Source organism: Scatophagus argus, chromosome 10 (assembly GCF_020382885.2).
Source record: "Scatophagus argus isolate fScaArg1 chromosome 10, fScaArg1.pri, whole genome shotgun sequence".
Classification (NCBI taxonomy): domain Eukaryota; kingdom Metazoa; phylum Chordata; class Actinopteri; family Scatophagidae; genus Scatophagus; species Scatophagus argus.
Window position 1 is genome coordinate 13,093,727 of NC_058502.1, and position 14,799 is coordinate 13,108,525.

General features: G+C 42.8%; 1 protein-coding gene across 19 annotated transcripts in view; it reads right to left on the bottom strand.

Annotated features, from left to right (window-relative positions):
• The window catches only part of dst (dystonin), a 96,866-nt gene that overhangs the window by 18,865 nt on the left and 63,202 nt on the right, over positions 1–14,799 (bottom strand). For all 19 annotated transcript variants that reach the window (XM_046401702.1, XM_046401704.1, XM_046401703.1 and 16 more), the window contains 16 exons: positions 14,228–14,427; positions 13,608–14,106; positions 11,789–13,257; positions 5,057–5,218; positions 4,708–4,878; positions 4,253–4,419; positions 3,285–3,444; positions 2,728–3,054; positions 2,484–2,568; positions 1,964–2,205; positions 1,633–1,839; positions 1,356–1,475; positions 1,127–1,234; positions 827–1,045; positions 542–745; positions 101–332 (listed from right to left, as the gene is read on the bottom strand). In XM_046401702.1, the coding sequence (XP_046257658.1) occupies positions 101–332; positions 542–745; positions 827–1,045; positions 1,127–1,234; positions 1,356–1,475; positions 1,633–1,839; positions 1,964–2,205; positions 2,484–2,568; positions 2,728–3,054; positions 3,285–3,444; positions 4,253–4,419; positions 4,708–4,878; positions 5,057–5,218; positions 11,789–13,257; positions 13,608–14,106; positions 14,228–14,427 (4,572 nt within the window). The remainder of the gene's footprint in view (positions 1–100; positions 333–541; positions 746–826; positions 1,046–1,126; positions 1,235–1,355; positions 1,476–1,632; positions 1,840–1,963; positions 2,206–2,483; positions 2,569–2,727; positions 3,055–3,284; positions 3,445–4,252; positions 4,420–4,707; positions 4,879–5,056; positions 5,219–11,788; positions 13,258–13,607; positions 14,107–14,227; positions 14,428–14,799) is intronic.

Below are 14,799 nucleotides of genomic sequence, written 5' to 3' on the forward strand. Positions count from 1 at the left end.
CAGAAGTTTATCTTTCCTGCTGTTGACCTATTATGCCACGGTGTAGACCTCTCTTACTATAAAACAAGTGAAACAAATGATGATTTGATATACACCATACCTTTGGCTGATATGTCCTTGTCGGCTCCTTCAGATCGGGCGACCATCTCCTCGCCTCGCTGCCTCAGTGTCTCATAAGAAGGCTGCAGTTTCTCCAAATCCACAGACACGGACTTGTTTTCTGTAATCTGCTCCTTGATCTTGTCCACCTCCACTGAAATGGAAGGAGGCTGACGCAGGCGTTCAGCAATCCGCTCCAGGGATTCCAGCATCGGGTCAATTTTATCGTGGAACTGGTGGAGAAAGAGGAAATTTTGTATCAGTCTGTATTTATATTTTACACACTGTTTCTTAGTGGCAGTTTGTCAACATTTAAAAATGAAATATCTTTACAATTATACTACGGATGAAATACTGGCAGGGGTCAGCCATTACTGTAAACTTTATGGTGACATGAAAAATAGAACATCTCCTTAGAAAACCCCAGTGAACTGCTTCTCACCTGTGTGGATTTGGAGATGGCCTCATCCAGAGTATCAGCTCTCCGCTTCACATCAGCCTTGAGTTTGGTGTAAAGTTGGTCTGTAGCTGTGTACTTCTCTCTGATGGGCACCCCCTCCACTGGGCTGAGTTCAAGTAACTGAGGCCCAGTCTTATTCATCTTGTCAATATGGGGTTTATGCTCTGCAATCAGTTCCCGCATTTGCTGGAGAGGATGTGACATGTTAAATTCTTCATTGGTTTAAACAAAAAAGCTGCTGGACATGTGCTTCTGTCGGCTTCTTACCCTGAGTTCCTCTTGCTGCTGCCTGAGTGTGTCGTACTCAATGGCAGGTGGAGGCAGCTGGCTGAAGGTGCTCAAAGTTTCCTGAAGCCACGGCCACATCTCCTCGTAGGTCTCCCAGAACTGACTGGCAAGAGACTGGGCTCGCTCCAGCTGCAGACAGCGCTCCGAGTTCAGCTGACTGACGATACCATACTTCTCCAAGAGAGTCTGGGTCTTAGCCTGATTTAAAAACCAATAAGATCTTTTAACTTATGCACATAGTGTATTCCTAATGAATAATGAAAAGGAATTTCTTTTCACCTTCAGGATTTCTTTCTCCTCTGGGTTTTTGTTGTTCATGATGGCGTTTCCTGTTTTCACAATATCATCCACTGCATCTTTGTGCCTCATAATGTCCATGGAGAAGATCTGGAAAACCGGTAGAGTGAGTTTCGACATTACCAAACAACCTGCTGTGTTTACTGTACCTTGTTTAATGGAGGCATGTGTCTATCCATACACACAAATACACGCAGTATGACAGGCTAACCTTCTGTGCTTGGAGCTGGGCTGTGGTTTGATCCTGCTCTAGCATGATCTCACCCATCGACAGCAACTTCCTCTCAGCTTCAGTCAGCCAAGAGAGTTCAGTGTCTGCAGCCTGTTCAAACTGGAAACACACACAACAATCATTTTCCATTGCTTTTTCACTGCATTTCAAGTCCTAATTAGACAATTCATACATGTGCATGAACAAATGTGCAACAACAATACTTGTCAAAAATAAACACAACGAGATAATGTCTTCATCAGTTTCTCTGATTTACCTGCTGTGACTTGAGTATATCAGCGTCGATCTGGTCGACCTGCTGGGTGAGGGCATCGCAGACGGCTCTGTACCGCTCGTTATCTTCAGTCACCAGCTTGTCTAGAGCCTCGCGAGTGTGCCAGGGAATCAGATCCAAGAGAGAGCTGCTCAACTCATTCAGCTTGTCCACCACAGGTCTTTGGTCTTTGGTCTCCTTAAGTAAGGCCTGGACAAGATTAAATGACACACAGAAAGCACTGACTTAAGGATAATGAATCAGATCACTGAGTAGTAGAGGTACATTGTGTTAGAGGTTACATTTGTCACTTATTTCTTTAGGAGTGAATTACCCTCTGTCTGCTTTGTGCATGAAGGAGCTGCTCGCCCGCTGACTCCTGATCAGCAAAAGTTCTCGTCTCAGACTCTGTGCTTTCAAGCCAGGAGCTCAGGTCCTCGTGCGTCTGTTGCAACTTAGCAGAAAGACTCAAAACTCGCTCCATTTTCTTCAAAACATTGTCACTCATAGCGTTTATCTCAGCGTACTTTGTTTTTATTCCATCCAGCTTGCCTTGGATAACAATCACCTCATCACCTATGAAGAGAAGATAAAATGTTTAATTATTATCGGGAGTTTTGTATTTCCGCTGTGGTGTTAACAGTGAGATGCTTGTTTGTCTAAACACAGAGAGCAGGAGCAAGATTCATGAGGTTGGAATCAGGGAAAAACTCTGCCAGCAGTGGGACATGTTTTAAAGACAAAATAGTGTCACCTTTCAGTGTCACTGCTATTTGCAACACCCCAAAATGTGTATTTTAGAGGCTGATCTGTTTGCTGAGATTAAACTGTGATAGTCATAAAGTCAAACATGCCTGTTGTTTGCTTCAGAAGCTCCATCCCATTACAGATGGCCTGGTCAACATTCTTCTTCCTCAACTCAATATCACTTTGCAGGACCTAAAAGAAAAATGCAACCTTAGAAAGTCACTGAGAGGGACAACAATCTGTTCACTGTAAACATTCACTGACAAGCACATCACCAAATCAACTGAAACATGATTGATGCAACTTAAATCAAAGGACAACATAATGCTTGGCCTGAGGAGGAGTGTGTACCCGCTGTTCTGCCAGCTGCTTTTCAAGAACATCTGTTTCGTAGTCCTCCACGGACACTTCATTTAGCCTTGTGTGCACCTCGCTGAGCCAGTTCATGAGGGCCACTTCGTCCTCTCCAAACAGCTGGGCGTTTGCCAGAGCTTGCTGCAGCATCTCCGCTTTCCTCCTGCATCGCTCCTGGAGCTCTATGTAACTGGCCTGGGTGGCGTCCAGTTTGGACTGAACAAATTCCTTATCGTCCATTGAGCTCACAGTTTTGAGCTTCTGACCCAAACTGACAGCCTGCAACAGGTCTTTACTATGATTCATTATCTCCTCCTCTAAGGCCTGACCACCAGGGATGGGAACCAAACCAAGAAGATACGACACAAACAGAAAACACAGACACAAAACAAAAAATGTGAAACAGAAATTTAATGAAAAACGGAATGGGAAATAATGAAGAGCACAAACGCAATGTAACAAGCAAAATGAAAGAAACTTTCAGATGAACATAACTGGCTGTGCCATGAAAACGTCCAAAAAACATGCTAATGATGAAAGATGACGGATGTTACCTTGTGCTGAGAGATCTGATCTTCTAGCTTAGACGTCTCGGTGCCGATGGGTTCAGAGTTGATGAGGTGTTTCTCTGTGGCTACAAGCCACTCGCTCAGGGGCTCTAAGGTTTCATGGAACTGCTGGGTGACCACTAAGATGCTCTCTAGTTGTTTGTGCCTGACACATTTATGTAAACAATAAGAGCAGTGGATTAGGACTAAGCAAGGACAGAGTGACAGTCAAATCTATTTCTACCAGACTTATTAATAGCAGGAGTTATTAGGAAATGTTAGCATCACTTAAATGATGTTTTACAACCCCATTTTGAACTTGCGCACATTACTCTTCAGTTCAAGGAAAGTATAACTGAATTTGGAAGTTTTACATTATTAACTGTAAGTCTTATACATTCCCAGATCCAAACCCAGGCGAAAAAACAAACAAACAAGTGACATTACAGGTTACAAGAGCCATTTAAGAACATCACGTATGTCAGGCTATGGCATATTTGAATTCATACATAGAAATTAACATTTCATTCTGTGTTAAGATTATATTTTTATTTGCATTATCATGCTGTAGAATATTGCAGTTGAAGTAACTATAACCTGTTTACGACATTGATAGGGCCGTATGATGTGACTGACATTGTATTGTTGAGAGCAACGTGGTGCTTTTTGAGTAACAAGGTACAACAGTACAAGCTTTTGAACGTGTGAAGAGCCATTTAAAGTGCCTGCGTTTTAGGAAGTTAACCAGGTACGGATATGTCATCTGTTCGGTAGTGTATCAGGCTGAGACATTAGTGTGGACTTGCTGCTGTAACTGAGGAATGATCAATGAACATTCATTCAAGATACGTGCACAGTTGTAAGTCCTTTAGAGTTGATCATACTATGGTGAGACACGCATCAATAAGTTTACCATCTATACAAGCTAAGTTTCTGTTGAAGTAAGCAGCCACTACACAGGTGTTTATACAGACCTGTTTTCAGCCTTCTTTAGCAGAGCATCCCACCTCTGCCCCAGGCATTCGATCTCTTTTGCAACCTTCTCCTTGTCCACAGACTCCGCCAATTCTGCAACCTTCCCTCCCTCCTTTTTAATCAGCTCCACTGTTGGCTTTCGGTCATCCAGCAGTCTCTGCAAGAGCTGTCAAAGGCAAACAAAGGAGCAGAGTTATTGGGCGCCTTTAACATGCTCTCACCGTGACCAGCGTTTGGTGGTGAAAAACAGTAAATCTAACAGGCACAAATTAAGTGTCCATTACACTGAAAGCTTTGTGTGCCACACTCATGTTTAACAATAGATGTCAATTAAATAAGATGAATAGCAAAGTCATGGATTTTTTTCATGCTGCAGTGGGAAGATTAAAATAGAACTGCTGTGGGAGTTTTACAGTATGTGTTTATGTATTTGTACCATGTGATACCGACTTACTTTCTGCTCTTGTATCTGTGCCTTGACGACTTTGAACTCTGCAGAAGGAGGTTTTTGATTGGCCACGAGCTCCTCCGTATCAGTCAGCCAGCTGAGCAGCGACTCCAGAGCATCCTGGAACCTCCCACAATGCAACAGGGCTTCGTGCAGCTGGGCTGAACGCTCAGCAATCTGCAAACCACATGGCAAATACAGGTGTCACCTGTTTCATGGTCGACTTTTACTGCACCCACTAACTCATCAAAGGATAGCAATACAACAAATAGTAAGAATTAATGACTCATTACACTGCTAATATCTCTTTACAGTTCAGATCAGCCAGTCAGGCTGGCAGTGTAAAACAAATAACCTTTTTATTGAGGGTATTCCACTTTGTGTTGACTTCCTCCAGGTCATCCTCAAGCTTCTTGGTGCTTGTGCCTTTGGCAGCAGTTTGGATCAGACCCTGGCCAAGGGAGTTGATGTCTTGAAGCTGCGTCTGCAATGGATCAATGTCCTCTTTCTGGAAAGCCTAAAGACAAACAGAAAAAAATCAGAATAAACGCTATGTAAGTACTCAAATCACAATGTCATCAGTCTTATTTGGAGGTTAATTAAACCCAGTGGATGACTGCTTAAATTGTAAAGACCAAAGATTTAAATTATGCAGGTACAGTCCAAATTAAGTATTTGATTCATTCCGAACAATTCTGTTTTTACAGTGAATTTAATTATGATGTTGGTCATTTTCATGACTTCTTTAAATAATTTTATGTTGCTGGGCTTCACACTACTCTGTTCTCTGAAATACATGATAGATCTAAATCTAATTTTTACTAGAAAAAAGTCTAAAATGATGTTTTGCCAAATCTAGGGACAGGTCTGCCACGACATCACCTCTGGTTCAGTGTTAAAAATCCAGCTGACATGAACAGCTCTCTAACCAGACAGCATCCTCTAGAAACGCATAACTAACAGTTAAAGCACAGCTGTGCACAATCACACAGACAGAATTCCAGGCTGAGCTAGTGAGTAAAGCCATTCACTCATCACGTAATCAGACATTAAAGAAAAACACCAAGCAAGCAATCAGGAGAAACCCATCAAAAGAAGAGTGTCATCTCATGAAACATGCTCTAGAAATGAAGGAAGAGGGCATTTCTGGGCACCTGTGGGGAGAAATAACCCATAGGATCCATCTCAGGACAGGCAGCGATAGCATTCAGTAAGGCCTCTATCTCATGCTCTGTAGCGTGCTGAAATGTCTGTAAACTTTTAGGCAGACAGGCTTCCACTGATAGCAGAAACTCCTCCAGATCCTCCATATTGTATTTGGACGCTCCTTGTTCCACAGTACATGGTTTTGTTGGCTGCCGTCTCTCTATGGGTAGAGTTACAGAGTTTCCGTATGTCTCAGGCTGTGTCACCACCACACTAACCAACTCACAGTCGTCCTGAGATGAAACATCCTCTAGCAGCTCAGCAGTGGATAGCTCATCGTAGTCTGTTAAAGTCCTGGAACGCCAACCAGAACTTTCGTTTTGAGTCCTGGAGGCTGACCCTGAGGATGACCTCCCTGTGGAGTATTTGTATTCTCCATTAGTATCCTTCTCATTTAGATCCATCACACCACATTCTGTTTGTCGCGGCTCCTGGACCAAGGCGCTACTGTGGTAAAGAGACCGACTGTCCCTTGCAGGCGAGAAAGGGAACTCCTCCTGGCCTGAGCTGAGCGATCGCCCAGTTCTCAGGTCCCCGGACATATGCATCGCCTCTGAAGATGACAGGCTCCTTGTACCAGGGCCTGCTCTTTTGTGGGATCTATGACCGTGTCGCTCCCTCTCCACAGTAGGGCTGTACAGACCTGAGTCCTCTTCAGATGTCAGAGAGCTGGTCATACTCTGCCCTCTCCTGCCATTGATCAATCCTGGCCTCTCGACACTCCCGGAGCACAATGTTCCACTACGGCTCACATACTCGCCCAAATTAGTGGGAGCAAAAGTCCGCCATGACCGTCGATGATGTGGTTGATCCTTCTTCTCTCCTCCCTGGAGACGAGCCTTGGGCAGTACTGTGTCAGTCACTCTGACTATGTGGCCATTGAGTTTAAGTCCATCAAAAACCACACGTTCGTCCAACATGGCAGGTTTGCGGGTCCGCAGCTCGAATGAACTAGAAGCAGAGAGAGCTCCATTTCCACACAGACTGCTGAGGTCTAACGTGCGATGGGTATAAGGTAGGGTGCCTGTGAAGTGCCGGGAGGAAAGGCTGCCTTTGGAGCCCGAGTCTATCTGCTCATTGAGCCGGACGGTGTCATAAATGGATCTCTGGGGCACATAGCAGTCATCAATGTTCAGGTCCTCCTCCTCCCCCTTCCCCACACAGGAAGGGTTTTGTCTGAGACAATCTGGTCTGCTCAGCGGTTTGCCCATGCTAAAACAACTCTCACTACTCACAACAAAAAAGAGATTAAAGATCTAATGAAATTCTTTGAGGTATATGTTGCTTTAGTGTACACTGAGTAATTAAAAGCAGGGCACAACTTAAGGATCAAATGTGTGCAAAGTAAAAATCATCTTTTTCCTCTCTCAAATGAGAAGTTAACATATAAAGACTAAAGATTTCCACTTATCTTTCACAATAAAATCTACAATTGCTTGTGTAGATTTTCTGTAAAAATGGAGACAATTAGGTTGATCTGTATTAAAAAAATAAAGGCTTTAGAAATACACAAACTAAAAAAAATGCTAGGACACTACAGCAGCCTGATACTCTGTATAAAGAATGAAAATCCAGTCAGTACAGTCACCTATCCCAAAAATATTCCTCTAGGCTCTTCTCTGTGCATTGGCAAAAATCAGTCACTATTCCACCGGCCCAAAGTGCTTCTATTTCCCTGAAATCCTCACAGCATCCATGCGAGTTGAAGGAAAATCCTCAGTGCAAAGTGAAAATATTCACAGACAACTCCAGCAGGCTCCACCAAAAACTGTGGGCAGTTCTGAGGAGAGCTGGTACTCCTGGATAAACAAAAAAGCCTGCCCTTTCTCTCTCATCGCTCTCATGCAATGACAGACACCCTCCTGCCAGAGGGTTTCATGCCCCGCCCCCGCTCATTATTCAGACAACATCTGCCACAACTCCATTTGAGCTCAGAGCCGCTCCAGCACATGTTGATTGGTGGACACATGACCCTTTTTTTTTTTTCTCTTTCTAATTCCCCCTTATGTCAGCATGGCCCATATGACTTCACTTCTGAGCCTTCTTCTGCATCCTGACACAATCACTTTTCATCTGTTTTTCTTTCAGTGACTGAAGGAATGGGCAGGGGAAGCAAAACACAGCAGCTTTTCTATTTCAGAAAAACAAACAACCAAATAAACAACAACAAATAAAGACAGCGCAGCAGCAGCAGCACCCATTTTGATGAGATCACACTATGCTGAAAAAGATACATATTTTTCCTTTTTTCTCTCTTTGCCCTGTTTTTTTCTTCTTGTGGATGGTTGCTGTGGACCCTGCAGATATTCTTAATTACTGTGGAATGCTGAGGGAGGCAAAGGTCCCAGGTAATTTAACACCGACAGCTCCGCCAAGTGCATAAAGGCGCTTTTTATGTCCAGCGACCGAGGGAGGAGAAGAAAGGAGGATAGAGGAGATAAATGAAAGGAATTTATTTTTGTTTCCTGTATTGTCTATGCCACAGTAGCTCGGCGAGGAGCTGAACAATCTCACCCTCTTTGTCCACTCCTGCATGCGTGAGAAGAGATGGAAAGAGGACCCCGGCAGAGATAAATAAGCAGTTAAAATCTAATGGTATTTTATTTAAACAAAAAAAGAATGTTCAGCCACCAAAGTCTAGACACTTTTTAAAAACACTTAAGCATCTGAAAGTATAAATACAAATTATTCCTTCAGTTATTGCCTGGCTGCTGCAGGTCCACGATGTCCCCTGGAACTTTGATACTTTGTGAACTTGATGTAAATTGTTAACTTCATTTCATTTAAGAACTATGGTCCTAAAGAGGACACGTACTTCACTCAAACAACTGTAAAACGGTTTTAAAACTGCTCCACTCATCAGCAGCTACAAACCAGGCACAGAGGGCTTTCTACAGCAGGGAAATTGCAACTAAGAGGCAAAGACAGACAGGGGGAAATGTGTGCTCTCTATGTGGAAAACATTAGCAGATCTCACCAGTGATAAAAAAAAATCATCTCGTTTGCTGCTGTGCTTCTTATTTGTGCTGAGCTGTAACATTTAATGAAGTAACACTTGGCGAAGAGCTTCTTGGACTTAAATTCATTAAATGCTTAAAATATTCACTATCAACTTAATGTGCTAACTATATTCTTTATTAACTGATTAACTGTTTCATAAAAAAAATGACATAAAATAGACACATTGTTTTCCGTTTTCCACAATCCAAGCTGACATATTTAAATAACAGTCCAAAACCGAAAGAAATTTAGCTTACCATAACACACAATAAATAAAACTAAGAGTCTGAAGAAACTTTTGATGAAAAGAAATAAATGCATTAGAGCAAAACAAAGCATTCTCTCCTTGTACAGAAACTGGCCTGAAGAAGTTTCACTTTAAAGAAGAGTGTATGAGAGCTATGTGGCAGTGAGTAAGCAACACTACATGGTCACAATGACACTTTTTGCCCTCATCAACTTGAATAAAACAGGTTAGCTACAGTGTGATTCAGTCAGTAAAAATTCTTTTATGTATTGCAAGAGGCACTGATGTAATGTCTGAACAACGAGAAAAGACGCCCACGCCAACCCCCAGCAGGATTGAGTCACTGGAACTGCCCTTTAAGGTACACACACGTAAAGATATACATGCACTAAGGCTCCCACAGTCAAGCTCATACAAATTTCAAGTGAAAAACAAGAGTAAACACATGAAGTCAGACATGTCTCTTTCAAAACTTGACCTAAAATGGTAACAGCACATAAAAGAGATTAATCCAAGGGCTGTCTGTCTCAGTTTATTTCTTTCCCAGCAGCTGCCAATAAAGCCCCCTTACCTACACTAACAAGAGTCTAAAACAGAATATGACACAATCATCTCAGGTTTTCATGCTGCAACTCAAGTTCCACTACTTGGCTCTAGTATTGGTACGAATGAATACAAAGGGGATTTTCCTCCTGCAGCTGGGACCGTATCTGTGCCCTCTCAACCCAGACTGGTGACAGGACAAAGAGGGGGCGAAAACGCGCACCATGACAACGCTGCTCAGCAACAATTTGAATCAATCACTTCTTTAATAGTTACCCTACAAGGCAACAAGCTGACACCCCCCCACCCACCCTCGCTACACCAGTGATATTTTAATCCACATTTTGGTTTGGAAACAGCCCTCTTATGTTAGGGCAGAAGCCCCCTTAATTGAAAAAAAAAAAAATCCCTTGACCTACATGTACAGAGAGATCTGTGTAATTTCCCTATACACATCTGTTTACATTGTTTAGCGTAATACTATGAATGAAGAAGTGTTTCATAATTTCTAAATATAGGTTAATCCTCCTCTGGAAAACTCCACAGGAATTTACAGGCGTTTAAAATATTTTGCATCTGTCTGTAAATCTTGCTAATGGCTACCCTCCCTTATTTTATCCCTCACTGATACCAACAAAGGCTTTCATGATTTTATAGACAATATGGAGAATCAGAGGAATCAAAAACAGGCCATTAGGACAATTAGGAAGTTCAGCATTTGGGATTCATTTCACCAGCTATATAATCTATTACCAGTCTGGATATGTTTTCATAACTAACATTCTTTGGACAATGTTTTCTGAATTGCCAATAAAAGCAGGTGCAGTATAAAGTATAAAGGGACAATCACATAGCAGCTAGTTTAAATTATGCGGCTGCATTTTGCTTTGTGAATGATATATAATCACACTGACTGAAATAACTGGCATTCAGCACAGTCAGCATTAACTCTAAATATTATAAAGTTTCATTTTATGATCACTAAACATCACTTTACTAACTATTGTCTGTGTCAAAATGGTCCACTTAATACAAGGCCACTCTAAGTTCAGAGCGTCAAAAAAACAAAAATATCAGTGTTAAGAGATCAGGATGCAGGCCCAGCTTTATTATTGGGAGCACTGAATCAAGTGACACCCTGCTGGCAACCACCTGGCTGTGATGGTCCATCCCTCCTTCACCATCACTGCATATGGGCCACAGCTCTTTTGTTAACAGCAGATGCCCTTAATGAACCAGCAGTCCCCAGAGGATTGCCACGAATGTAGCAAGTGTGTGCAGTGAAGAGGCTGCTGGTAGGCAGCCCCGATACAAGGTTCTTTTTTATAGATAGCAACCAAATTTCTATCTGTGAGTTTGTATGCTGAGAGTAATGTCAATCTTTTGAAATATATGAGCAACTATAGTTAAAATAGCTTTTAGCTATAGTCTTTGCCAGTAACTGCCACTTTGAATACCAAAAGAGAACATATGTCAAAGTGGTCACAATATTTAGATCAAAGACTGAAAGGTAATGTAATAATAAGAATTTTTATTTTCAAAATCTGAATTTTGTTGCAGTTGTAATCTATACATTAAATATAGTTTATACAATAAAGACAAAATAAATTAACTGTTCAATTTACACTCTATAGACTGCATTGGAACAAATGACAAATATTAAATTTTCACCTTATTTCCAAAACTACAAAGTGGATGCATGCTAAAGCTTTTAAATTGTATTCTCAATATGTTGGAGCACTGATAATTATTACTGCATGCACACAAAATGGTAAGACATTAACATAGAATCTGAATGTGCTGGATGGCAGGACTGGTGCAGTTGACGGTTGGTTACTCTGCCAGGCTAATTAAACTAGACTCGCTGTGTATACTGCTGTAGCAACTCAAACTGATCCCCTAAGAGCGGAGAACAAACAAGGTGCAGATGTAACACAGAGCAAGCCATCAGCATTAAACTACAGTAACTGTTAACGTGGTTTCACATGTATTCCATCATCTAACTCAGTCACTTAATATTTAACCAATTCAGTGAATTTCCATGTTTAGTCCTAAACAACAAAACAAATGCTAAAGTAAATGTTAGCATACCTTAAAGGCCTCCAGCTGGTGGTTGATGACATCTGTCTCCATGCCGACAGCCTCCTGAGACGCCTCCTTGGCCACAGCTTTACAAAGTTTATCTTCCGCTTGATGGAATTTATCGTACAACTCCTCTAGTTTGGTGAGAGTACTCTGTACCTGCACCTCTCTGCCTTTAGCCCTGTCCAGGAGTTTACCGCACTGCTTACTCAGAGCATCCAGATCCCTCTTCAGGCCTAACAGGTCAGGTGAGGTTTCAGTCTCTAGCATTTTCTTACAGCTGTCTCCAGCATTGGCTGTGTTGGCCATTAGCTCTTGCAGCTTAGCCACAAAGCACTGAATGCTGTCCTGCTGTTCTTTAAGTGTGGCCAAATCAAGATCCACAGGAGCCATGCTGTCCAGTTCATCATCCAGGTCTGTGAAACGAGTGAACATCTCACGGATGCTGTTTTGGAACTGCCCAATACCCTGCAGTTTACCCTCCAAGACTTGGCATGTCTCCTCTAGTTTCTTGTTAAGGGTACTGTAGTCTTTTTCTACGCTGTCGGCCTGCAGTAAGAGGTCTGTCACTCCATCAGCATCTGGGACATCTACCACAAGGTCCCTGGCCAAGCTCTTCAGGTGCTCTACTTGGTTTTGCACACCCTCTAAGCTCTTAAGTTGGGCTTTCATGTTGGTCAGGTTCTTGTTGCTGTGTGCTTGCACTCCTTGTGATTCATAGGCATCCACCTGCTTCTTAGCCCCCTCGAAGTGACCCTTAGCCTCTTTGTAAGCATCATTAAATTCCTTAACGGTGTGTGAGATCTTCTCCAGTGACTCCCTTTTGTTCTGCAAACCTTCTACTATGTTGTCCACTTTTTTGCCAATGATATCCTTCTCTTCTTTGACAGCTTCAGTGTCCGTGTTGGCCACCTCAAGAAGGCTATCTGCAGCCGTGTTGAGCTGCTCTACCAGCCCTCTGTGCTTGTCGACATCCTTCTGGAGAGCTTTCACTTGTGAAATTGAGCTCTCCACAGCAACTGGATCAACAGTGAGTTTGATTCTGCCCTCACTAGCTTCACACTCTTGAATCCAAGAGCTGAGCTTCTCAGCATGCTCCTTATACTTCAGAGATCTCTGCAGAGCAGTCTGGAGTTTGTCTTCCTCTTCCACAGAGCTCTTTTTCACCTCCTCCCAGTTGGAAGACAGTGAAGTAAGCTGTCCTTGTAAAGCAAGCTTTTCAGCGCCGTCAGTGTTCTGCAGAAGCATCTCCCCTTCCCCAATGATTGTGCTATAAGCTTGCTCATGCTCACTGAGAGCCTTCTGGAGTTTACTGTGCTCCTCCAGGGTTTGCTGCAGGACATCCACTTTGCAAGAGATGGTTTGGGGCTTAGACTGGTCCTGAAGCTTCTCACTCAGCCATGACTGGAAGTCTTTGGAGGTTTGATGGAACTGCTGAGAGCTGGCAAAGGTCGAGTTGAGCTGCTCAATCCGTTTTGCTACAACAGATAAATATGGCGATTGGTGAGTTAAATATATTGCAAAAAACTCATCAAAACCAAAATGTAGCTGGGAATGTTGCTGCAAATGACTTTTTATTCATCATTTATGTTCTAATTTAGTTTGCCTCAGTTAATTATACCATATGCCAAATATAAAGTGAGCTGGACAAAATGGACTTAAAAAATAGAGTCTTGAACAAAGTTTGACTCAGAGTGATAGTGCTTACAATTTAGCCTTCTGGGAAGCTGTCATACAATAAATATATTTTACTGTGACACAACTCAAATAGAAAAGCTCTTTCTAAACATTACAACATTACATTATTTGGTTAAATTAAAAGGCCAACCTGCTTTTTCTTCCAGCTGTTTGAAAGGCTTGCTGACACTCTCCAGCTGCCTGGCTAAGTCTGCTTTCAGATAGTCCTCAGTCACCATCGCTGTGAGCTCTGCATTGATGGCCTCAGCCTCCTTCAGCTTCTTCCTCTCCTCTCTCAGCTGACTTGAGATGTTATTGACATCCTCCAACTGCTTCTTGACAGCATCGGGTTGGGTGCTGTGGCCCTGGTGGTTGGTGAGCTGATTCTCCAGCTGAGTGGTGGTCTGACTGAGACTCCTCAGCAGCTCCTGAAACTGCCCCGTCTTCACCACAGCCTGGTCGATGAGGCTGTCTCTCTGGTCCAGCTGTCCTGTGAGGCCTTGCCACTTTTGGGTGACGGCAGCAAGCTGCTCTCTGACCAGCTTCCCACTTGAGGGATCCTGTTTGCCTGAGGAGCTCAGGATGGCAGAAGCAGCTTCCTCAAGTTGTTCATACTGAGGTTTACGGCTCTTAAATTCATTCTGGAGGATCTGGGGGACAAAAATCAGTCATGATGAACAACCTTTCAGACCATTTCAAACCACAATAAATACTAGTTCGTAAGCGAGGAAAAGGTCTCAGTTTATTAAAAACATCATGCACCATGCTTACCTGAACTTGTTGCTTCTGCATTTTAAGCATGTTGGGATCTATGGAGAGAGGTCCAAGGACACTCATCATCAGCTCTTTCTCTGAAAGCCACTGACCAAGCTGCAGCTCAGCAGTTTGGAAGATGTCCAGATTCTTGTTGGACTGTTCTAGGTGCTGCTTCCTCTCTTCTACAGAACCGCTGATATCTGCCCAAGCAGCATCTGAGCAAGAGAGAAGAACAATCACACCAGCACCTTTCTATCCACCGTCCTACTGTTCTCCTGCAAACATCCCGCCGTGCAGAACTTGGCACTAAAATTGTGTTGATTTAACCAGTGAGGCAGAGAGTGGGTCTGCAGACAGACTCACCTTCTGTTAACAAATGTATGTGTTGGGTGGACGACCAAATGAACACTAGTGTTATAGCTGGTCTATATGGCATTTCTTAAAAGCCTTTAAAATGTAACTCATTACGACACTGGCCTTTGCAGTGTCGCAATGAGATACATTTTATATCAGTGGGATTCCACATACTTTTGACAGATTCAGTGACATAAACTACACAGGGCCATCTGGAGAAAACACCTTGTGCA